This window comes from Pseudonaja textilis, chromosome 6 (assembly GCF_049901715.1).
Source record: "Pseudonaja textilis isolate UNSWEBS1 chromosome 6, rPseTex1.2, whole genome shotgun sequence".
Lineage (NCBI taxonomy): Eukaryota > Metazoa > Chordata > Lepidosauria > Squamata > Elapidae > Pseudonaja > Pseudonaja textilis.
This window is the reverse complement of record NC_141995.1, coordinates 8,153,262-8,179,185: the sequence shown is the minus strand read 5'-3', so window position 1 is coordinate 8,179,185 and position 25,924 is coordinate 8,153,262. Positions and strand designations below refer to the sequence as shown.

Below are 25,924 nucleotides of genomic sequence, written 5' to 3'. Positions count from 1 at the left end.
ACTTTCTGGTTTTTCTTTTGAAGACGTTTCGCTTCGCATGCAAGAAGCTTCTTCAGCTCTGACTGGATGGTGGGGAATGGAAGGATTTATACTCCTTGCAGACAGCTGGATGTTTGTATTCTTTCTTTTTTTGCAAGCTAAGAAGATGGACATGCTTAGCAGAACCTGCTAAGGCATGGTGGTGAAGCTGTAAGAAGACTGTGCCTTACAGGCTTTCAATTAGCCCTTTCTTTCAGCAGCAATAAATATACAGAAATGCAAAATAATAAATGGAACAGAGTTAATCCAGAGAATTAATCCACCTCTCTGGACTGTCCTAGAATCCTTCTTGAGTGGGAAACACACAAAGTAAGACCAGGGGAATCCTTTCGCTAATTGAGTTTTTGTTGTATTTGAATTGTAATTCTTCTAAAACTTTTGTCCAAATGTAATCTTCAGATGTACAAATAGTCCTTGATTTACGACCAAAATGGAGCCCAAAATTTCTGTTGCTAAGCAAGGCAGCCTCGTTTTAGTGAGTTCCACCTCATTTTAGGAACTTTTGGATACAGTTCTTCAATAAATCACAGCAATTGTTATGTGATTCAGTAACCGCTTATAGGGTTAAGTGAATCTGGTTTAATCCATTGGCTTTGCTTGTCAGAAGCTGGCTGGGAAGGTTACAAATCCCGGTCACAGATCACATGACGCTGGGACGTTGCAACCGTCATAAGTACATGCCAGTTGCCAAGCACCTGAATTTTGATTATGTGACCATGGGGATGCTGCAATGGTCACAAGTGTGAAAACGGGTCATTCAACCCAAGGAACAGAAGTTGTGGGAGCTTCATCACTGGAAGCTTTCAAGAAGAGATTGGACTGCCATCTGTCAGAAATGGTGCAAGGTCTCCTGCTTGGGCTGGGGGTTGGACTAGATGACCTACAAGGTTCCTCCCAACTCTGCTAATCTGAATCTGGTCATAAGTTGCTTTTTTCAGTGCTGTTGTAAGTTCGAACAGTCACTAAACAAATGGCTGTAAGTTGAGTACTTTGAAGAAGAGACGGGACAGCCACTTGTCTGGAATGGTAAGGAGACTCCTGCTTGAGCAGGGGGGTGGACTAGAAGACCTCCAAGGTCCCTTCTAACTCTATTATTCTATAACTCTCATATTTAAGCACAAACTGACCGCATCGATGAAGGATTTTACAATATCCCTTTACGATATCCCCATCTAATGGCCATCGGAAAAGCTTCAGCTGAGGACTGTAGCCTTACTAACACCATCAAACTCACAGCGTCTCTACAGCTAGGCCTTGATTGCTGTGGTTAATGAATCCCACAAAATGGTCGCCGTATTTGAATTCCCACCATTTGAAGTGCTGTTTCTATGGCAAATACGATAACGGGTTGCAGTTATTGGTGGAAATAGGTTAATGAGAAGTTTTGAACAGAAATGTTTTGTAATAATGCGTGAGAAAGACCTTGGAGGGAAGACCTGCTGGCTAGGGAACAATCAGATAAGGGAGGGCGTAGCCCACAGCTGTATAATAGGTGGAGAAAAAGAGTCTGAAGAGAGAGACCCTCCCTAACTCCTCAGGCTGTAAAAGAGATAGTGGGAAATTGGTACTTCGTGACTTGCAAGATTCTACTAATGTAGTATTGTAGTACAGTAGAGGTAGTTCTCGACTTATGACAGTTTATTTTAGTGGACATTCGAACGGCACTGAAAAATGTGACTTATGACTGTTTTTCACACTTATGACCGTTGCAGCATCCCCATGGTCACACGATCAAAATTAAGACACTTGGGAATTGCCCCACACTTATGACTGTTGCAATGACCTGGGATCCACTGTTGCAACCTTCTGACAAGCAAAGTCAATGGGGGAAGCCAGATTCACTTAACAACTGTGTTACTAAATCAACAACTGTAACGATCCACTTAACAGCTGCGGTAAGAAAGGTCGTAAAATAAGGAGAGGGGAAATCACTTAACAAATGCCTAACTGAGTAACAAAAATTTGGGGCTCAGTTGTGGTCGTAGGTCGAGGGCTACATGTAACTCATCTAGGCATCTTTCTTGTCTGGTCTGCCTAGGAAATATGACAGTATATCAAGGGTGGGATTCTACCGGTTCTGACCGGTTCAGGAGAACCGGACGTTAAATTTCTATCTGGTTCACCAAACTGGTATTTCAACCGATTAGCTGGCCCCGCCCACCCCTCCCCTCCCCTCCCAGGAGTCTCCATTTCGATACAGGTAAGTGCAGGAGGCTCTGGGAGGGGGAAAAACGGGCCTTCTAGAAGTCCAGAAACAGGCCTGTTTCCGGCTTCCAGAGGGCCTCTAGAGCCTGAGGGAGGCCATTTTCACCCTCCCAGAGGCCCGAGGGAAGCCTTTGGACCCTTGGGAAGGCGAAAAACAGCCCTCCTGGAAGTTCCAGTAGGCCATGCCCACCATGGCCACGCCCACACAGCAACTGGGCAGCGAACCGGTTGCTGGGATTTTTGAATCCCACCCCTGGAGTATATATATTAAGGAAACACTGCACAAAGGATACAAAGAATACATATTTATTGTTAAGGAAGTCACAGACTAGTTCTAGAAAGCAAAATAAAAAAGGGGAAAAACAACAACTTCTATATACAACTCCTGAAGATAAACTTACACTAACAAAAGCATCTTTACCATTGTTCAATCTCCTTGTAGAAGTTTGCAAACTACAAAATGCTGATGCAACTTACCTTTTTTTTTATTTCTGGGTGGTCTTGGATGCGTTGTGAGTTTGGTTTTCTTGCAGACGTTTCATTACCAAACTAGGTAATGACAGCAGTGCTAACTATTTCTTATTTTTCCTGTGTGTTTTATATTTTGTGTGGTAAATTTAGGCTTTCCAGCATCTCATCCTATTTTAGTGTTGCTGCAACCACATTGATGTCAATTATATTAATTTTTTGCTCTAATATAATAATTAAAAAAGGCAATTCTTTGGACCTTCTACTGTTTCCCCTGATGGAATCTTCCATTTCTTCCTTAAATGGATGTGTGTTAGCTTCTCCCTTGCTGAATTTTGTTCACTTTAAATGCAACCTGGAATCAAATTTACTATTCACACTAAATGGAATATCTCATTATTTAAAGTTGCACAAACACAACTGCCCTCAATTCAGGTGGAATGACCTGGCTAACTGTAACAATGATATTGCAAGGAAGTTGATTGACGTAAAGCGCTGGGAAAATAGTACGCTGTTACACAGGTAGTCCTCGACTTACAAACGTTCATTTAGTGACCTTTCGAAGTTACAACGGCATTAAAAAGAAAGTGACTTATGACCGTTTTTCACACTTAAGACCATTGCAACATCCCCGTGGTCACATGATCAAAATTCAGATGCTTGGCAACTGACTCATATTTATGACAGTTGCAGAGTCCCTGGGTCACGGGATCCCCTTTTGCGACCTTCTGAGTCACTAAGTCAATGAGAAAATCAGATTTGCTTAGCAACTGTGTTAACAGCAACTAACTTAACAACTTCAGTGATTCAGTTAACAACAATGGCAAGAAAGGTCATGAAATGGGGCAAAATTCACTTAAACAACTGTCTCGTTTAGAAGTTTTGGGCTCAATTGTGATCATAAGTTGAGGACTACTGTAGGTTCCCCTTCATATAAGTGTGCACGTTTTATGCTTGTGACTTTTCTTCTGTTTCCTCCTTCTCTTTCTTAGCTCCATCTGCCTGTTGCAAATGCACCATCTGCTGGCTGCAAGAAGTTATCATTCTATATGACGGGTCTTCAAACTTGACAGCTTTAAGACTTGTGGACTTCAACTCCCAGAATTCCTCCTCCAGTCATGTTAGCTCAGGAATTCTGGGAGTTGAAGCCCACAAGTCTTAAACTTGCCAAGTTTGAAGACGCTTGATTTATATTAACAAACCCCAAGCAATTCGTCAGAATATTCTCCAGATTCTGCGGGTTTACTGTGCCAAAACTGCAACAAAAATCAGAATTACTGCAAAGGGTTAGCGCTTTTGTTCCCATCTAAATGTTTACGGAGATTCTCCCTCATCCAGGTCATGGTTGTCTCAAAGGTGCTTTTTTCCCCCCCAAGAAACAACTGGACTTTCTGGTTTTTCTTTTGAAGACGTTTCACTTCTCATCCAAGAAGCTTCTTCAGCTCTGACTGGATGGTGGGGAATGGAAGGATTTATACTCCTTGCAGACAGCTGGTCATTTGCATCCTTTTAGAGGGTCGTTGAGGCCACTTGGAGGGTTTTTTTTTTTTGTTCCCATCTAGTTTGCCCAAGTTTTTTGAGGTCTGATTATATGTGTAGATTTTGGCTGGGTTGCACATTGGAATGATGATGATGATAATTTTGATGATGATGACGACAATGACTTCCATTTAGTCGAGTCTGATCCTCGGTGCTTCTATGAGTCAGGTCTCTTCCCATCTTCTCATCTTGCACTGCTTCTTTGAATTATTCTATGCTCTGCCTGGCATCAGCTTTGATGGTATCCAGCCACTGTGTGGTTTGGTGGCCTGGTTTCAGAGGTGGTAATTCATCAGGTTCTGACCAATTCTGGAGAACCGGTAGGAGAAATATTGAGTAATTTGGAGAACCGGCAAATACCGCCTATGACTGGCCCCGCCAACCCCATCTATTCTTTGCCTCCCGAGCCCCAGCTGATTAGCTGGGTCTTCTTTTGTTGCCCTGCACAGGAGAACGGAGCTGGAAAGCAGATTGGTGGAGTGGGAAAGGAATGATGGATTTTGCAGTAACCTTCCCCCAGGAGTGGGTGGGGGGGAATAGGAATTTTGCAGTAACCTTCTCTTGCCATGCCCACCAAGCCACGCCACTTCCACCAGCCTCTCCCACAGAACTGGATGTGATAAAAATCAACCATTCAGGTATTCAGACAACTGGAAACACGCGAATATCTAAGAGCTTTGTTATGAAGCTTTTGCAAAAGGGAATTCTGCTCATGGGCAGGGGTGGAATTCTACCGGTTCAGACCGGTTCGATAGAACCGGTTGTTATGATTCTCTGTAGTTCGGAGAACTGGTAAACCAGCTGGCCCCGCCCCTCTCCACCCACTTCTCCACTCCCTGGCCAGTCAGTCCCTCTTGCACATGCGCAACATCGCGCGCATGCATGACACGCCTGCAGCCTGCTTTTGCCAATCCTCACGGCCAGCCATTGCTGCAGCCCTACCTGATCTGGTGATCTCCCTGGGTGAGTGCAAGCCCCAGTCACCTTCCCCCCACCACTTGCCAATTTGTTACTGCTGCCGGTCACATTTCCCCCACCCCCACCACTTGCCTTCCACTGAGGAACACGCGGAGAGGCTCCTGTTGGCTCTGGACAGGTCAAACAGCTGCTTCTCTTACCTGCTGCTCCAGCTGGGAGAGCGAGAGAGCCTCTCCCAGCAGAGCGAAAAGCTTGCAAGTCCTGCTTCCTTCGGGGAACAGCTCCTGGGCAGCAGAGAAGCAACCAGGATGAATCCTGCTTCTCTCTGCTGCTCAAGAGCCGTTTCATTGAGAGGAGGACTTGCAAGCTTTTCGCCCTGTTGGGAGAGGCTCTCTCGCTCTCCCAGCAAGAGCAGGTGAGAGAAGCAGCCCAGAGCCAACATGAGCCTCTCCACTGTTCCTTCCAGCTGGGAGAGCGAGAGCACGAAAAGCTTGCAAGTCCCTCTCCCTTCGGGAAATGGCTCCTGGGCAGCAGAGAAGCAGCCAGGATGAATCCTGCTTCTCTCTGCTGCCCGGGAGCCATTTTCCCGCTTCCATTTGCCCCCGTTGCTTTGCTGCACTCTGCGCTCCTTTCCCCACCCCACTGTTCTCCATTCACTCCTGTTACTTTGCTGCGCTCCTTTCACCCCCACATTCTCTCCTATTGCTCTCCTCTCCCCCCACACTGCTCCCATTTTGCCTTATGCTGCCATCGCCAAAATCGTCCAAGGAAACTCCCCACTCCCAGCACAGTTCCAGGATGTGCTGTCTCCGCTGCTTGCCTTCCTGGCAAGAGCCACCATGGTAGCCCTCTGTGTGATATCTGGCCATTCTTTCTCTCAAGTTTATTTTGCAAAATCCGTAGGCAACAATAGCAGGATAAATCATCCCTTGTGCCCCTGGAGTTCTTCAATGAAATACAAAATATCAAACAAGTAACAATTACCTACAGTTGCCTTTCAGTCCTGCTATGGACATAAATGCACCAAAGAGGTTTTAGAAAAATAACCAACACAGTATTGTAGAAATCAAAGATAACTAACTATTTTGGTCATTAAAAATGGTCTAAATCCAAACTTAGGAAATATGTTTGCTGGACTAGTTCAGCATCATAAAATTGCAAGCTTTTTGATTCTCATCCTTTTCCTTTATTTACTTCTTTGTTTGTATTGTCGTCTTTGATTATTGCATCATCCACAATTAAATCAATAGGCCTGCCTCCAGCAGAATTAGTCTAGGTAGAGAGATGGTCTATTATCCAATATTGAGGCATTGATAATTTGTGGTGATATTTTGCTTGTGTTTTTCTCTGATGAAGTCACTTAGATCTTATTAGCATTTTTCAACATTATTTTTAAAAAAGGAAGAGAGGTAACACTTCAGATATATTTCAGAAAATGGCTATTTCTTATTATTTAAAGAATGCAAGTTGTGTTTTGGAAATTACCAGAGGCATTAACAGAAAGTAATGATCAAAAAAATGAAGGCATAAAATGCCAAAGCAAATTTTAAAAAGTATTATATTATGTAGAAGTGGTAAATCATAATGTAGAAGCCAATCAAAGTGTATGATAATTTACAGTAGCACATCATCAGTAGTGTTTTATAACGTTCATTGTTTGGAAATAAGTTTTGTGGTATTGAATATTTATACCCCACTGTTCTACATTTACACTGCTAGCATAGATAAATAATGAATTAATATTAAATCATTTAAAATGTTAAAAGGTGGAACAATAAAAGCAGCTAAATAGAATGCAAACTAGCTTAAGCAATCTTTTGAAAACTTGAATGAAGGAATTTTGTGCCAAAAATAATGCTAGATATCAAGTGTCCCTTTAGGAAGATAATGAATCTCCAAAATCCTGTCCTAATCAACAGGCCCTTCCTGTAAAGTAAACAGAGTTTCATCTCTTCTTTCATTCATCTTCATTATACAATGAACTGTTATCAAAAGGTAACAGTGCAAGATTCAGATGAGGACAGATAATGAGAAAGGCAAGAAAGTTCTGGAAAAAAAAACCTTCTATTTTTGCTTTATTGATATATTAAGGCCTTTAACAGCGTCGACTACAATAAATTCTAGATATCCTTTAAAAATAGGGTTTACCACATCACCACAGCTGCTTATAGAAGGAACAGAAGAGAAAATTAGATACCATTAGATATTATACCATATTTAACTTTTATACTGAATGTATGACAAAAAATGCTGGAGCCAAGAAGTAAAAACTGGAATGAAAACTAGAGAGAATCATCAAGAACGTTAAATATACTGATTTAATAGCTGGACAATTATGCTAGAGTGTCAACCCAATACAAAGAAGAGGAGGAAGAGGACAAGAAGGGCGAAGGCATATCTGGCACTGTCCTTTGGGGTGTTCTTACAAAGAGGCAGGATGCAAGCTTGGCTCTAATTTTTTACTGCCTTTCTGGGGAGCATGTGACCTTTCCTTAAATCTGGATGATTTCCTCAGGATATCCTATGAGGTGAGTGAGACCAGCTGGTGTCTTTAAGTGGTGCAAATGGATCTAAGGATTGCTTCTCCTGGGTGTGCTCTTTCTGGAGAGCTTAAATGACCTCTTGGCTAAAGGGTTTCACTTTATGAGCAAGAGTTGGCTGCTGATAGTTATTGCATTTCAACTATTTAAATTCTTCAAGGTGCTCTGGCACCCTGCCTGACTTGTAACTCCAGCTTGCAGGTATTTTAAATCTAATGCTTGGTATTTAGGGCAGCTTTTTGCAAGCAAAGAAGCTTTTTGTATTTTTGTACAGGTAATCCTTGACTTACAACAGTTCATTTAGTGACCATTCAAAGTTACAATGGCACTGAAAAAAGTGACTTATGACCATTTTTCACAGCATCCCCACAGTCATGAGAGGCCAGGCAAAGAGAAGCACCTCTCGATGTAAGTGATGTCGAGTTGACCATGCCCAGTCAGTCACATGACCACCAAGCCACGCCCACAAATTAAGCCACAGCCACAGAACTGGTAGTTAAGAAATTTAAATGCCACCCCTGGGCAGTTCCCAGGAAGGCTGGGGTTTATATAGTTTCAAATATATGGTCTTGTGAACCTCTTTACGGGTTCGCACTCTATCCAGCTACGTAACTCCCAGGTACACCCTATTGTAGCATTCCATCTGTTTCCTCGTCCTGTTTACCCGTTTCCATTTCCATTAATATCCATCATTAACATGACACTGGACAGCTGACCCACAAATATATAACCTTTGTACAAAACAATAGAGAAGTCTTACACAATATTCCACTAAATTATTTTAGATTAACACAGAAGTGAAAAATGGCACCTGGTTACAAAAGGTAGCTTCCCCAGGAAAATAATCCTAAATGCCCTGCCTCTAAATTAGATAATATTACTACCGTATCATTACAATCTGCAGAATATACCTCAAATGTAGATGATTTCCCCCTATACTCATAGGCCATCGTATTGGTTGATGTGGGTATGTACAAGAAAATCCATCCTCAGTAGAAAAAGGATGATATATATTATATCCTTATCCCGTTTCTTTCCCCGGCACTTATACACAATTATAAGCTAGTAAAATTGCAAAATTGCAAGTAAATTTTTTTGAATTTTACCGCTAACTCTTCCCAATGTACAGGTAGTTCTCAACTTACGACTACGAATTGAGCCCAATGTTTCTGTTACTGAGACATTTTGGAGACATATGTTAATTGAGTTTTGATTCGTTTCATGACCTTCCCTGCCTGTTTCTACTCTGAGGTTTTTTTCAGTAGAAAATTCTAAAGCAGAAAACCAGACACAGAAAAATACAAAAAATATCCATTATGAAGTACTCAAACAGGTTTTTTTAAGTGGGTTGATTAATCCTGTGGCCTACAGTCGTAGTAGCAGTAGTATTCTTTCTTTTTTTCTTTCCTTCTTTCTCTCTCTCTCTCTTTCTGCCTGCCTGCCTTTCTCTTACTCCTTTCTCTCCTTTTCCTTCCTTCCAGTGGTGGGATTCAAATTTTTTTACTACCAGTTCTGTGGGTGTGGCTTGATAGGTGTGGCAGGGGAAGGACTGGAGACTGTAAAATCTCCAGTCAGAGGTGGTATTTGCTTGTTCTCCGAACTACTCAAAATTTCCACTACCAGTTCTCCAGAATTGATCAGAACCTGCTGAATACTACCTCTGCTTCCTTCCTTCCTTCTTTCTCCAAATCTATTTTATTTATTTATTTATTTTTGTCAATTGCTTTCAAGATAATAGGTATAAGTAAAAACATAGTTATGAATACATGGATACATATAAGAAAAATAAAAAATAAAAGAAACAATAGGACAGGGACGGTAGACACGTTGGTGTGCTTATGCACGCCCCCTACAGACCTCTTAGAAAAGGGGTGAGGTCAATAGTAAGTCTAAGCTTAAAGTTTTTGGGGTTTGGGGAAGAAACCACAGAGTCAGGTAGAGTATTCCAGACATTGACCACTCTTGCTGAAGTCGTATTTCCTGCAGTCAAGTTTGGTGCGGTTAAGCTTGAGTTTGTATCTATTGTTTGCTCTTGTGTTGTTATGGTTGAAGCTGAAGTATTCATTGACTGGTAGGACATTTGATTTTATATACTATACTTAGATCGGACCGAAGGAGGCGTAGATTTTCTAGGTCTAGAATTTCGAGTCTAGTGGCATAAGGTATTCTGCAATGAGTAGAGGAGTGGAGAACTCTTCTTGTGAAATATTTCTGGACTTTCTCAACTGTGTTAATATCACATATGTAATGTGGGTTCCAGACTGATGAGCTGTATTCGAGTATTGGTCTAGCAAATGTTTTGTATGCACTAGTTAGTAGTGTAATATTACCAGAGAAAAAGTTACGTAAGATTAGGTTAACAACTCTGAACCCCTTTTTGGCTATATAGTTACAGTGGGCTCTAGCACTTAGATCATTAGAGATGAGTATTCCAAGGTCCTTTACAGAGCTTGGATCATCAACAAGATCTTGACTATTTAGGTTGTATTTTATTTTCTGATTTTTTTTTTGCCAATATGTAAGACAGAGCATTTATTTGTTGAGATTTGAAGTTGCCATTTGTTTGACCATTCTGATACATAGTCAAGATCTTTTTGAAGGGTAGCAGTATTGTCTGTGGTATTGAACAGCTTTACATCATCAGCGAAAAGAACGCAGTTGCTCTTAATATGATCACAGAGGTCATTTATGTAGAGTATGAAGAGAGTTGGTCCTAGAACACTGCCTTGGGGGACACCACTGTTGACAGGTACAGAATTTGATAGGACACTTCCAATTTTGACCATTTGTTGTCTGTTTGACAGGAATGCTTCTATCCAGTTATGCAGTTGTCCAGAGATACCATAAGATTTTAGTTTTAGGAGTAGTTTGTCGTGTATCACTGAATCAAAGGCTTTACAGAAGTCTGTCTATGTCTATTGCTTTGCCTTGATCGAGTTGTGTAGTCCATATGTTTTTGCAGTGTAAGAGTTGCAGATTACAGGATAGTTTTTTCCTGAAACCAAATAGTTTATTAGAGAGTAGGTTGTTTGTTTCTAAGTAGAGGATGATGGATTGGATGGTTTCTAAGTAGAGGATGATGACTTTACAGGTGACACAGCATAAGGAGATTGGTCTGTAATTTTCAACTAGGCTGGAGGTCTCCCTTTTTGAAGATGGGGATGACCGTGGCTTGTGAACATAGTTATGGCAAGGAGCCGGTCCTGAAAGATTTTTCAAAGATTATGCTTAGAGGTTCGGCTATGGCAGTGGATAGCTCTTTTAAGAAGTAGGCACATATTCCACTCCGTCCAATAGATAGAGATGGTTTTAGATTGAGCAGTGCTTTTTCAACATTGTCTTCTGTAAAATCCATATGTATTAGATCATTGTAATTGTCTGTGGTTTGACTAGGAAATACTGGCTGAATTTGTAACTTTTTTCTACTCTGAGTTTTTTATTAGAATATTCCAAAGCAGAAAAACGGATACAGATGGACGAAGGATCAACAGATAAATAATTTGTCCCTGTGAAGGGCATGAGGAAGCAATTAGATTAGACCATAGTTTATATCTCTAGGGACATGTGTCCAAACATTAAACATGATTTATTAGGTAATTAACTAAATTGGGGGAATACCTGGAAGAAGGCCTGAAAAAGTTGAACTTGCTTGCATGCCTGAGATGAGTAACTATTTCCGGAAATGTTTTTGTTATATTGAGAATCTTACAATACATATCCACTGCGTTACATTGACTTTGGGATAGTGAAATGATGCATTTGATTTCTGTTTTTCTTAAATAGTAGAGTTTCAGAATTTTTATGCCGATAAATTAAGAAGAGGAAGGAAGAGAAGCTATAATTTTGGCTTTATAAAATAAATGGCAGCTTTTCTATACGACCATCTACCTTGAATGTCGATCTGTATCCTGTAACCAAGAAGCTGGTGGTTTGGCTAAAACAGCGTCACATTAAAAGATTTCCCTCCCCTCAAACAAAAATAGTCTTACAGTGCTCTTTTCTGCTTTGACCAAGCATGTGACAAGATATTATTCTCTTTCTTTTTGTTTATTGGCTTTTATAGGAAAACAAATCTTGTCTGCTTGAAGTCTTGACTGAAAAACATGATGTCAAAGGTAGGGAAAAAGAATCTAGGATGAATATTTGTTTTAATGAATGCAACTGGCAGTCAACCCATTCTTTAGTGTCTACCTCTATTTTAAGAGTGGCATGTGATTCACATTGTCTGCACTGGATACAGATGGATTCAATCTTCCAAGGTGGAGTGTGATAACTATTCTGGCATTAATACCTCAGTACAGTTGCCTTTGAATATTAGGGACATAGTACTTTCCTGTTCGTTGCTGATTTCAAGGAACATCTTTCCAGATGGACAAAGGATCAACAGATAAATAATTTGTCCCCGGGAATGGCATAAAGCAATTACTTTAGTCCATAGTTTATATCCCTAGGAACATGTGTCTAAACATTAAACACGATTTATTAGGCAATTAACTAAGTGGGGAGAATACAAATTCTCAGAAGGCCTGGAAAGGGTGGACTTGCTTGTATGCCTGAGATGAACAAGTAACTATTTCTGGAAATGTTTTCGTTATATTGGGTTTTGAGAATCTTACAATGCCTATTCTCCGTGTCGTCTATGGAGATTCTCCGTCATCCAAGGTATGGTTGTCTCAAAGGTGCTTTTTCAGGAGGCAACTGGACTTTCTGGTTTTTCTTTGAAGATGTTTCGCTTCTCCTCCAAGAAGCTTCTTCAACTCTGACTGGATGTTGGGGAATGATTCAGTCAGAGCTGAGAAGCTTCTTGGAGGAGAAGCAAAACATCTTCAAAGAAAAACCAGAGAACCCAGTGGCCTCTTGAAAAAGCACCTTACGGATATCCATTGTATTGATATTAGGGATACAGTACTTTCCCATTTGGTCCTCTTCACAATGAAAATATGCATCTCCCCCAACATTGGTTGAATTTGTCACTTTTTTCTACTTTGAGTTTTTTATTAGAATATTCCAAAGCAGAAAAACGGATACAGAAAAATACAAAAATATTCATCAAGGAGTATTCAAAGATCTTTTTTTTTTAATTAATTGGTTGGATAGAGTTAGGGCAAGGGTCTTCAAACTTGACAAGTTTGAGACTTGTGGACTTCAACTCCCAGAATTCCTGAGCTAACATGACTGGAGAAGAAATTCTGGGAGTTGAAGTCCACAGGTCTTAAAGCTGTCAAGTTTGAAGACCCTTGACTTAGGGCCTACAGTTGTATATAGCAGTAGTAATCTATCTATCTATCTATCTATCTATCTATCTATCTATCTATCTATCTATCTATCTATCTATCATCTATTTATCTATCTATCTATCTATCTATCTATCTATCTATCTATCTATCTATCTATCATCTATTTATCTATCTATCTATCTATCTATCTATCTATCTATCTATCATCTATGTATCTATGTATTTATCATCTATCTATTTATCTATATCTTCCTCCCCTCCCTCCCTCCCTCCCTATCTCTCCTCCTCCTCCTCCTCCTCCTCCTCCTCCTCCTCCTCCTCCTCCTCCTCCTCCTCCTCCTCCTCCTCCTCCTCCTCCTCCTCCTCCTCCTCCTCCTCTTCTTCTTCTTCTTCTTCTTCTTCTTCTTCTTCTTCTTCTTCTTCTTCTTCTTCTTCTTCTTCTTCTTCTTCTTCTTCTTCTTCTTCTTCTTCTTCTTCTTCTTCCTCTTTCCCTTCCCCCCCTCCTCCTCTTCCTTCTCTCTCCTCCTCCTCCTTTTCCTCTCCTCCTCCCTCTGCTATATTTCTAGGCATAAAATTTCCGAAACTCTCATCATTATGCTCCTCTAGCATTCATACCAAGAACAATAGTTTTTGTTGGCTTCCAAAATCTCGTCTGGGAAAGAATAGCAAAATCCTTTTAACGAATGCTTGCCAAGGGGCTGCTGGTATTCCCTGACATACCCCTCCCCAAACCCATACCGTTAGAAGGAACGGATGCAGCAGCTGTTTTGATTCATCACCCTCTTCTCCCCACCTTACCACCTGCTTCCATTTCTGGTTATCTGACTCTACCCTTCATTTATTCTTTTTGTCATGTGATTTCCTCCAGCTATTTAAAGGACAACGGGAACTTCGCTTAAGTCACAGAGCTGAGATTGGAGTTAAGTACTATACCAACTTGTGGCTGGACAAGGCGACATCATGAGTAAATGTGTAAGTCTGGGGTCTTTGTTTCTTTTAACCAAAATTCCCAGCAAAGGCTTGCAAGATATAGATTGTTCTCTTGGAGAGAAATTGGTTGGTTGTTGATTGAAAGCCGCAATTGTGGTTTTTCCTTTTGCTTGCTTGTTCGCATTGAGAGGGACAGACACGTTAGTCTTTTGCAGCTAAAAATTAGAAAGACTCTTGTTCCATTTTAAAAATTGCCTCAATTATTTTGGCATTGGGTTTGAAGACCAGAGCCCACTTCCTTAAATTGTTTGGATGCTTCTCTTAATTGTATTATTTTTGTATAAAAACCCCACACTTTGTGCTTATTAATTGGGCTGCTTTCTATCATTAATATTGAGTTTTATCAATAGGCAAACTCTTTTTTTCAACAAAAATCATTTGAGCACACTGTACAGCTTGTGCAGATATGATTAAATGGATGCTTGATATGTGCGTATTTATTTTTGTGCATTCACGCTCTAACCGAAGATAGCAATTAATTATTTCAAAGATTTTTCTTCCATATTTGGTTTGGAAAGAGAACATTCTGACTTCATTCTTTAATCTGGATTATATAGATGGCCTTTTTATTTGAATAGTCACAGTATTAATCAACCATTCTGGGACCAAGTCCTAAATATTTCCACCATCTAAGCTGTCCAGTTGCCCTGATTCAGTTTGATGAAAGACAAGATGTTTTAAAATTTTCTTTTAAAGAAGATGATTCCAGAAAAATTGTCCTGCATGGAGTGAAGGGTTTGCTTTTCTTTTGTTATGCAGGGAGTACGGGTGGGTTGAACGAAGTGCCACATTCTTAATTATATTGCATTCTTTTTTTTAATTATTCCCAACCTTTGGCTTTCCAGATTTTCATTTAATTCAATTTCATCCATTCAAGTCCAAAGAAAGAACAACGTTTTACACCCCAGGGAAATTGTTGGAGAAACTTTTTCCTTCATTGCAAAACAAAAAACAAAACAAAAAAATCTGCAAAATTGTCCACCCAATTTCTCTGTCTCCAAATTCAGTGAAGAATACTGGGGTCCCAAAAAGGGTGCTTTATGGGTGGGGTGTGTGTGGCTGATGGATTAGAGAGAAGATCCCTACTCCCGTGTCACATCTCCTTTGGTTCTTTTAGTTGCTTATTTCATCCTCTTAATTGTAATTGTTTGTGCGATATCTTGTTTACTTTGCTGTCATTTTGTAAGCTGCCCAGAGTCACTGTAACAGTGTATAAATTTAATCAATAAATAAATAACTGTCAGGGGGGAAAAAAAACCCCAAATCTTAAGCATAGCTGCATTTCATAGCAATTGAGAAAGACAGCACACCACAAAAGTCTCACTTTAGGATTCAGCGGTTTATTAGAATTTAAAGCATAGCCAATGTAACGCCTTTGCTATAAGGCATTTACATCCCATGGCAATGAGGGTTAATTGGACAAGCAGTCAAAGAGAATGGCTTGAAGCCAGTTGGCCCCAACCCACTGCCCAACATTACATTATATATCTTAAAATACCTTTAAGAGCCACAGCGGTGCAGTGGTTAGAGTGCAATACTGCAGGCTACTTCTGCTGACTGCCGGCTGCCTGCAATTTGGCAGTTCGAATCTCACCAGTCTGAAGGTTGACTCAGCCTTCCAACCTTCCGAGGTTGATAAAAGGAGGACCCAGATTGTTGGGGGCAAGAGGCTGACTCAGTAAACCACTTAGAGAGGGCTGTAAAGCACTGTGAAGCGATATATACCATTTCCCTGAAAATACGACCTACCCTAAAAATAAGTCCTAGCTTGATTTTTACATGTGCGCCCAATATAAACCCTTGCCCCCCAAAATAAGCCCTAATTAAGATCCTGTCTACTCCAGAGTACACAGGTAAAAATTAAGCTAGGGTGGGGATGGGGGGTGTTGGAGCTGCCCTACTACTTACCTGGTACCTTACTTTTGTAGCTAATAACAGAACCCCAGATCGATCTGGAGATTTGTTATCAGCTGCAGAGGCCTTAAGGAAAGCCTTGCCAACCACAGAAGAAGTTCCTGAAGGCCTCTGACAGCTAAAAGGAAGCCGGGGCGATGCGCGCAAGTGAGGTTAGTCAGTGGACAACATCTCCCGAAAATAAGACCTGGTGCCTTTTTTGGTGGCAAAAAAATATAAGACAGGGTCTTATTTTTGGGGAAACACAGGTAAGTCTAAGTGCTATTGCTATTGCTAAAATCACAAAGCACAATACTTTCAGGATTCTGCCAACGTGTCATAGCAACTGGGGGATTTTTCAGTTCCTTTAACTTCAGTGTTACAACATGGTTATTTTTACGTGCGTTACAAGCATATAGTTCCTCTTTTCTCACAACCCTAGCTTGCCACATCTTGCAAGCTAATCAACTGCCAGGGTTAAAAGTGCAATTTCAACATACTTGGAGGTCACAATCTCAGCACACAGATTAAAATTGATTTTATTTCAGGCCCTTCAGTCCTTAATAAACACGATAGTGTAGGTAAATAGGGCTTTATTTACAGAGGTGTACATTAATTTTTCTTCTCACATAATAAACATCAGGTAACAACCAAGAAATTGCTGATAAGAAAGAGGAAAAAGTCTGGAAAAGGTACGTAGCAGTAAATCTGGAGTCAAGAGAAGAAAACTGGAGAGGATACTAAAATACAAAGGCCTGCCAATACGAGCAGTCCTCGATTTACAACCGCAATTGAGCTACAACTCTGTCATCATCAGCCCACTGCTAAGGTAGCCAGAAGATGGCTTACGGGTTCTTGGGCAGAAGTGGTTCTTTCCATATTAAGCCAGGATACCCAGGTTCTATGTGAAGAACGAAGAGCATATGGAAAAGGCCACTTGAGATGATGTCACAGGGTTGTGATTCCTCGATTTCATATCATCAACAAGTCCTTTGTGGGACCCTGTGCCTCTTTCACATTTCAGATTTGACTGGGAAGGAGACCCTATGCCTAACTTCTGCCTGCCTGCCTGCCTGCCTGCCTATCTATCTATCTATTTATCTATCTATCTATCTATCTATCTATCTATCTATCTATCATCTATCGATCTACCATCTATCTATCATCTATATCGATCTATTATTATCTATATCTATCTATCTATCTATCATCCATATCTATCTATCCTTTATATCAGTCTATCATCTATCTATCTATCTATCTATCTATCTATCTATCTTTCTATCTAACTATCTATTCATCATCTATCTATCTATCTATCTATCTATCTATCTATCTATCATCTATCGATCTACCATCTATCTATCATCTATATCGATCTATTATCTATATCTATCATCTATCTATCATCCATATCTATCTATCCTTTATATCAGTCTATCATCTATCTATCTATCTATCTATCATCTATCTATCTATCTATCTATCTATCTATCTATCTATCTATCTATCTATCTATCATCCATATCTATCTATCCTTTATATTAATCTATCATCTATCTATCTATCTATCTATCTATCTATCTATCTATCTATCTATCTATCTATCATCTATCTATATCGATCTACCATCTATCATCTATATCGATCTATTATCTATATCTATCATCTATCTATCTATCTATCTATCTATCTATCTATCTATCTATCATCTATCTATCAATCATCTATATCTATCATCTATTTATAATCTATCTATCTATCTATCTATCTATCTATCTATCTATCTATCTATCTATCTATCTATCTATCTATCTATCTATCTATCAATCATCTGTATCGATCTATCTATATCTATCTATCTATCTATCTATATCAATCTATCAATCATCTATATCTATCATCTATTTATAATCTATCTATCCTATCCTATCCTATCCTATCCTATCCTATCCTATCCTATCCTATCCTATCCTATCCTATCCTATCCTATCCATCCATCCATCCATCCATCCATCCATCCATCCATCCATCTATCTATCTATCTATCTATCTATCTATCTATCTATCATCTATGTCTGTCTGTCTGTTTGTCTGTCTATCTATCATCTGTGTCTGTCTGTCTCTTCTAAAACAAGGCAACCGATCAACCTGAAATTGTCTATCTTCTAAAACAGGTCTTCTAAAACAGGCTGACTGATTAACCTAAAATTGGCTGCTGTCTCAAATAAGAATGCCTGTAACTCCAAATCCTCTTTGAATGGTTTGATGGAGGAGCCCACCCACGTTCAAAACCCTCTTATCAGACCTACCATGCTGTTTAAAATGTCCATCTTTTCCCCCCTAGGGAGTGACCGCTACCCAGTTTAAGCTTTTTCCTGGAGAATCGCTCATCGTGAAGGGGACTATTTTATCAGACTGCAAAGAGTAAGAGGGGGAAATTGGGACAAGGTTTCATGGAATGGGGGCGGGGGTGGGAGGTGGAGAGAAGGGCTGTTTGGGCTTCACTTCAAGTCCCAGAAGTAAAAAGGGGTCACAATGAACCTTACGGTTAAATATAATTGCAGTTAAATCTATCACAGTTTATGCGATGTATCCAGTAACCCCTTTTCCAAATGACAAACTTTTTATTAGCAGGCATAAACTTTTGCGAGCTGCAGCTTAAAAATGTTTATGCCTGTTAATAAAATCTGGAGTTAGAGAAGGAGCTATCGGTCTCCTGATTATTATTTTTTTAAACAGTGTGTGTGGAACAGTGTTCTTCAACCATGGGCACTTCAAGGTAGGTGGAACTTCAAGTCCCAGAATTCCCCAGCTACCATATGCTGGCTGGGGAATTCTGGGAGATGAAGTCCTTGCTTCTTAAAGTTACCAAGGTTGAAAAGCGCTGACATACAAACTAACATAACTCTCCTAACATGCAGTGATGATGTCCTGTTTTTGTGAATGAAACATTAGGGCTGCATGGGAGTAAATGTTGGAGGAGCCAATCAAATTTTAAAGGGAGGTCTTCAAATTTGGCAGCTTTAAGACTGGTGGACTTCAACTCCCAGAATTCCTCCTCCAGTCATGTTAGCTCAGGAACTCTGGGAGTTGAAGTCCACAAGCCTTAAACTTGCCAGGTTTGAAGACCCTTGCCGTATTGTATGTCCTGCCCACATTTTGTTTAAAAATGCCTCAGCAAATGTTTTTGCTCCTCATCAGAGAGCAACTATGCCCACCCACGCACACATCTAAAGAAGCTGTCCAGATGCTCTCCAAACGTTCCTGGTAGAAATAGTTTCTCTCTTACAGCCATCAATCTTCCTCATATCCCTTTTTAGCTGGGGAAGATTAGGAGACAGGAAACCTTTACCAAAATAGCATTTCAGTGCCTGGAAGTGGGCCGTTCCTTCCTTTTGGTTTTCCTAACAAGAGATATCCCTGAGCATTCGTGGTCTGATTTTAAAATATTTCCTTCCTCCCCATATTTCCTTCCTTCCTTGTTATGTTTTGGGCAAAGAATGGAGGCTAGGCCAGAGTGATCTCTAACAGCTCTTTATCTAATACTGCCTTTGAGGCAAATGAACTCCCTGGCTGACACAGCTCCTTTTATAGGAAACTGATCCGCCAAGCAACCAATCATGAGAAAGTATTTTCCCGCTCCAATAGAGGACCAGACTGAGAACTTCAACTGACAACGATACACTATATACAATACATAGCACTTGTATTTCCCTGCCTCCTTCCCTCCCTCCCTCCCTTCCCTGTATTCTCCTTCCTTCCTTCCTTGTATTTCCTCCCTCCCTCCCTCTCTCCTTCCCTTCCTCTCTTCCCTGTATTCCCCTTTCTCCCCCTCCCTTCTCTCCTTCCTTCCTTCCTTTCTTCCTTCCTTCTTCTTTCTTTCTTTCTTTCTTTCTTTCTTTCTTTCTTTCTTTCTTTCTTTCTTTCTTTCTTTCTTTCTTTCTTTCTCTCCCTCCTTCCTTCCTCCCTCCCTCCTTTCCTTGTATTTCCTCCCTCCCTCCTCCCTTCTCTGTATTCCCCTTCCTTCCTCCCTCCCTCCCTCCCTTCCTTGTATTTCCTCCTTCCCTCCCTTCCCTCCCTGTATTCCCCTCCCTTCTTTCCTTCCTTCCTTCCATGTATTCCCCACTTTCTTCCTTCGTAATTCCTCCCTCCCTTGTATTTCCTCCCTCCTCCCTCCTTCCCTCCCTTCTCTGTATTCCCCTTCCTTCCTTCCTTCCCTTGTATTTCCTCCTTCCTCCCTTCCCTGTATTCTCCTCCCTCCCTCCCTTCTTATCCCCTCCCCTCCCTCTGAAACTCCCTGTTGTGTTCTGGCTTCTCTCACGCTTGGAATTCCACCCTCAGGTTTGAGATCAACCTGGGTAAAGACTGCGAGAACCTGGTGCTCCATTTCAACGCCCGTTTTGACTGCAAAGGCGACTGGAACACTGTGGTGTGTAACTCCAGGAAAGGCAGCGCCTGGCAGGACGAGGAGAGGCCCCCTGACTTCCCTTTCCATCCCAATTGTGAGGTTGAGGTGAGGAGGACGTATTGCCAGGGCAAGAGACGCAAAGCGGGTGGGGAGGCAAGGGGTCACTAGAGCGGAAGTTGTATCTTTGTGACGCTCCAGAGTAGGAGTCTCCCACCTTGGCAACTTTAAGATTTGTGGACTTCAACTCCCAGAATTCCTCAGCCAGCAAAGCTCTCCAAACCAGCAAAGCTGGCTGAGGAATTCTGGGAGTTGAAGTCCACAAATCTTAAAGTTGCCAAGGTGGGAGACTCCTACACTGGAGGAACCATATAAAGAGGAAGATGAATGTGTTACAGATGGAAATTCCACTTACAGAGATAGCCTTTGACTTGCAACCATTCTTATAATGACCAATTCAAAGTCAAACGGCACTGAAAAAAGCGACTTATGACTGTTTTCCAGACTTATGACCATTGCGGTACCCCCGTGGTCTCGTGATCAAATTTGGATGCTTGGCAACAGGCATGTATTTATGACAGTTGCAATGTCATGTGATTCCCCTTTTGCAAGGTATAGGATGCTTGTGTATACTCACCTTGTACTATCTGGTTTTTTTTAAAAAAAAACAGTGTTTTATAAAACCACATCTTTCTGATCGACCAAACCAAGATCAATATTTCATTTTTTTTTCTTCACAAGCACAAATTCCAGAAATGATATCCGAATAAGAACCTACTTTCCTCTTTCAATAATCAAGTTAACCATTCCGGCTTTATCTTCCTTGCTATGGAAACAATGTGCTTTTCTATTTGCACCTAGTAATCTTTGTGAGCTGTCACCATTTTTATTTACCAAATTTATTGTATTCTTTCAAATCCTTTGGCCTTAACTGAAAGAAAGAAAGAAAATGAAACTTTGATCTTGGTTTTGTTGACTAGAAAGATTCGGTGTTGTGGAAATAGCTAGTTATGTATGAATGTGTAAAAGCAAAAAGTTGAGGTTGGAGTGTGTTTATCTTGACCTGTGCATGGAAAAGTTGGAAATCAATGCTTTTTTTTTTCTTTTACTCTTCTCCTTTGTATTTCACACCCCCTTTCCCCCATCCCCTTTCCCTCCTTTAATTTCCTATTTTCTTTTTTGTATATTATTATATGATGAAAATAAAAAATGATTAAAAAACCCAGTGTTTTAGTAAGTAAAGACAACATGCTAAGCCATAAACCATGGAGCTTGCTTGCAAAACACAAAAATCTGAAAGTGTATGAAATATATATGTGATGACCCCATGTATGAATCAAACCATGGAAAACTCAGACAGGGCCATCTTGTCAATCTAGTTGCCTTCCAGATGTGCAAACTACAACTTCCAAAATTCCCTAGCTACTATGCTGAGAATTCTGGGAACTGAATTCCATGCATCTAGAGGCACTTAGGTTCGTGAGGGTGAGCTTTACTGGAGACCTCCTATGAAAGAGATATTTGGATAATTGCCCCAATTGTCTTTCTGCCTGATCATAAAAATAATCTAGGGCTAGGCCCTAGAAGATCTAAAGTCTATTTGAAGATCTAAAGTTCTTTACATACAGATATCTATGTAAAGAGGGAGTGAGTAAATATGTAAAAAGGGAGCAATTACTTTACAGTCTTTAAAAATCAACTCCAATGAAGCTGTAATTCAGTGTTTCTTAACCTTGGCAACTTGAAGACGTGTGGACTTCAATTCCCAGAATTCCCCAGCCATCAAGTCTGATTGGGGAATTCTGGGAGTTGAAGTCCACCTATTTTAAGGCGCCAAGGTTAAGAAACATTGCTGTAACTATTAGTTCATATTGAGGAAACATCTGTGAATCCTTTGATTCATCAACCTTACACTATCTCTAAGAAAATGCATCCCATATCCCAGGATACCATTTTAGGAGGAACTTCCTTAACTGCACCATGTAAGGTCTACTCTACTTCAAAGTTAACCCTGGGTTAGAAACTTATGTTTTTCCTTCATAGTGTAAAACATGGCTTTGATAGAGATGGGATGCTGCCGGTTCTCACCGGTTCGGCTGAGCCAGTAGTTAAGTTCGGTGAACTGGCAAACCCCACGACAGGCTGGCCCCACCCCTGCTCATTTTTGGCCCATTTTGGGGGCCTTTGGGGCCATTTTTCAGGCCAAAAATGTCCTGGAAAACATCCCCCCAAACGCCCCCCAAATAGGCCGAAAAATGAGCGAGGCCAGTGTCAGCCAGTGGTGGGATTAGCCCCAACCGGCTGAATCCTCCCTCTTCCTTTGAGGCGAGTGGCTGGGAGGCGGGGGTTGGGTGTGATGAGTGACATCAGCCATCCAGTCACATGACCCACTGGCCACACCTACCCAGCCAGAGAAGCGGTTGTTATTCCAATCCCGCCATTGGCTTTGATGTTCATTTAGCACCTAAGAACACCACAGAGACTTTGATGTCCGCGCTCGGTCTTGATCTTCCCTTGTTACGATGTCTTCCAGATCACCTTCAGTTTTACGGAAGATGGCATCCGAGTCAAAACGGAAGGGAGTGAAGAAATCGTCTTCCCCAACCGGCTGGGCCTTAATATGATTGATTATCTGGCGGTCGATGGAGACTTCAGAATCAAATCGGTGACATTTCCCTGAAGAGAGGCTTGTCTCCTCTGCGGTCTTATTCTCTACTCAGATAGAATTGGCTGTCCCAAACAATCTGACATGATGTCCTGGAATTTTTGCATTCCTTTTACTGCCCCCACTGCCTCCCCGCCCCCTTTTTTTGGTCAAAGCAGGTACTTGGACTCCTTAAATTTCCCCCATCTTTCTTGCCAATCTCTCCTCAAGATTCATTTCTTTGCCATGCTGTGTAGCGAATGAAGCTCATTTTTCAAGAAATAAAGACCAATGAAAAACTCAGTTGTGATTCATTTGGTGAAAAATCAAGCTTTGCCTGTTGCAGATGGTTTTCCGAAGCTTTCAGAACACTTTGGAGATCTTTGCTAAGCTTAATTTTTTTAAAAAAACAAGCAACAACCACAACAGGTTTCACGAGATCAATAGAACTGCTGAGACAGATGTATGTACAGGCAGTCCTTGACTTACAATAGTTCGTTTAAGTGACCATTTCAAGTTACAACAGCACTGAAGAAGTTTTTCGCACTTATGACTGTTGCAGCATCCTCATGGTCACGTGATTAAAATTCAGGCACTTGGCAACTGACTCATATTTATGACTATTGCAGTGTCATGTGATTCTCTTTTGCAACCTTCTGACAAGCAAAGTCAATGGGGGGAAGCCAGATTCACTTAACAACCATGTTACTAACTTAAGAACTTCATTTATTCACTTAACAACTCTGGCATGGAATGGGGCAAAACTCACTTAACAAATGTCTCACTTAGCAACAAATTTTGGGCTCAACTGTAGCAAGTTGAGGAGTTGCACTATGTGTGGTCCGAGAGGACAGTGCCCTGTATTTCTAAAACAGTCGTATTATAGAATCTGCCAACATATATTTCTAAAATATCTTTTCTCAATAGGGGGAGAGCTCATAACTGATGGCATTACTAATTGCTAGGCACTCAGGCAAAGCAGCCATCAACAGGCACATAGAGGCAAACCAGGGGTCCACAACCCTCAGGCTGTGGCCCACTAACAGGCCATGGCGTATTTGGAAACGAGCATGTGTGCGCATGCAAAGCCTCCCGCGGAGCTTACCTCGCACAAGTGGCGGCTGCTTAGGCTTGCACGTGAAGCTCCCTTTCCACGCGCAAATGGAGATGCGCACTCTTGCGCTCACTTGCCTATCACTCACGTCGAACTATATAGGAGCCTCTGTGGCGCAGTGGTTAAGAGTGCAGTAGTGCAGGCTACTTCTGCTGACAGCCAGCTGCCTACAATTTGGCAGTTTGAATCCCACCAGGCTGAAGGTTGACTCAGCCTTCCACCCTTCCGAGGTGGGTAAAATGAGGACCCAGATTGTTGGGGGCAATAGGTTGACTCTGTAAACCGCTTCGAGAGGGCTGTAAAGCACTATAAAACGGTATATAAGTATAAGTGCTATGGCTATTGCTATCCCCCTCTCTCCCACCCATCCATCCCCGGCCGGGCTGTCAAGCCAGAATGGTTGGGGACCGCTGAGGTAGACAATAGCTATAAGACAGCTCTGTAGTAAAAGTCGACTACACAATGGGATTTTGGAAGTGCAACAGGGCAGTCCAGCAAATGTTCTTTTCACTCATTCCAAGGCTGCCTTCTGGAACTGGTACGTATGCCAAATGCTTGGCTTGCTGAGAGGATTGGGGCGGGGGGCGGGGGGTTTAAAACAAAAGTGGGGGGAGTCTACACCTGTCTCAGTACTCAAACAGGGAGCTGGTGTTAGTCACAAAAGCATTTGCTGCCTCTTGGCTTAAACCCATTCAATGGAAACGGCTGGCGTCTTTCTTCCCCGATTCCAGTTAATACCAACATACTTTCTGCCTGAGAACAGGGACGAAATCCATCCTCCCGCATCTGCTTCTCTGCTGCCAATGGCTGCGCCCCGCCAATGCCAAGGCAGTCTGGCTTTTCAGATAACTGATCAGGATTAGAAATGGGATGTAAAGTCAGACTAAAGTGGGACAGCTAGCTACAGGAGTAAGCCTGCCCCACCCACCACCCCGAGCTTATAACATTCCAGCAGACACCGACTTTCAAATATTCCACAATGTTAGAAGGGTCAGAGTTTGTGGGTAATAGTACAGGATTCCTAGTTATTGCTTTGTCACTTGTGCCAATTCTCTATTTAGGCATATTTAGGGATCCAGTGGTTAAGGCACCAAGCTAGAAACCAGGAGACTGAGTTCTGTAGGCATGAAAGACAGCTGGGTGATTATGGGCCACACTCTCTCTCTCTCAGCCCAACTTAACTCACAGGATTGTTCTTATGGGGAAAATAGAAGTATTATGTATGTTTGCTGCTTTGAGTTACTTATAAAGTAGGAAAGGTGGGAAAAATAAATAAAATGTTGATCACTTATGTTGATCTAGTAAAGCAGAGTGCACAATCTTAAATTCTCAAATATATCCTCCGCCACAAACTTAACAGAATAACAAAAGTTGGAAGGGACTTTGGAGGTCATCCAGTCCAACCCTCCCCGCCCAAGCAGGAGACCCTACACCATTTCTGACACCAGTCTCTTCTTGAAAGCCTCCAGTGATGAAGCTCCCACAACTTCTGAAGGCAATTTCTGTTTCATTGGTTGATTGTTCTCACGGTCAGAAAATTCCTCCTTATTTCTAGGTTGAATCTCTCCTTGATCAGTTTTCATCCATTATTCCTTGTCTGGCCATCCGGTGCTTTGGAAAACAAGCTGAGCCCCTATTCTTTGTGGCAGCCCCTCAAATATTGGAAGACTGTTATAATGTCACCCCAGTCCTTCATTAAACTAGACACCCAATTCCTGCAACTGTTCATCATATGTTTTAGCCTCCAGTCCCTTAATAATCTTTGTGGTTCTTCTCTACACTCTTTCTAGAGTCACAAAATCTTGTTTATATTGTGGCGACCAAATTTGGATGCAGTATTCCAAGTGTGGACTTACCAAGGCCTTATAAAGTGGTATTAACACTTCACATGATCTTGATTCTATCCCTCCATTAATGTAGCCTAGAACT

At 41.3% G+C, this 25,924-nt stretch overlaps 1 protein-coding gene across 1 annotated transcript; it reads left to right on the top strand.

Annotated features, from left to right (window-relative positions):
- The first annotated feature begins 11,772 nt into the window (after positions 1-11,772).
- On the top strand, positions 11,773-23,184 carry LOC113447172 (16 kDa beta-galactoside-binding lectin-like). The gene is made up of 5 exons (XM_087935787.1): positions 11,773-11,824; positions 13,815-13,918; positions 18,177-18,256; positions 20,174-20,345; positions 22,771-23,184. Exons 2-5 carry the CDS (start codon positions 13,907-13,909, stop codon positions 22,915-22,917), a joined length of 411 nt encoding a protein of 136 aa, XP_087791913.1. The 5' UTR covers positions 11,773-11,824; positions 13,815-13,906; the 3' UTR covers positions 22,918-23,184.
- The last annotated feature ends 2,740 nt before the right edge of the window (positions 23,185-25,924 follow it).

Bases quoted from the DNA above. Each gene is read 5' to 3' on its own strand.
- LOC113447172 (XM_087935787.1), top strand. The intron at 18,257-20,173 runs GTAAGAGGGGGA...TTCCACCCTCAG, and splicing joins ATTTTATCAGACTGCAAAGA to GTTTGAGATCAACCTGGGTA. The intron at 20,346-22,770 runs GTGAGGAGGACG...GATGTCTTCCAG, and splicing joins ATCCCAATTGTGAGGTTGAG to ATCACCTTCAGTTTTACGGA.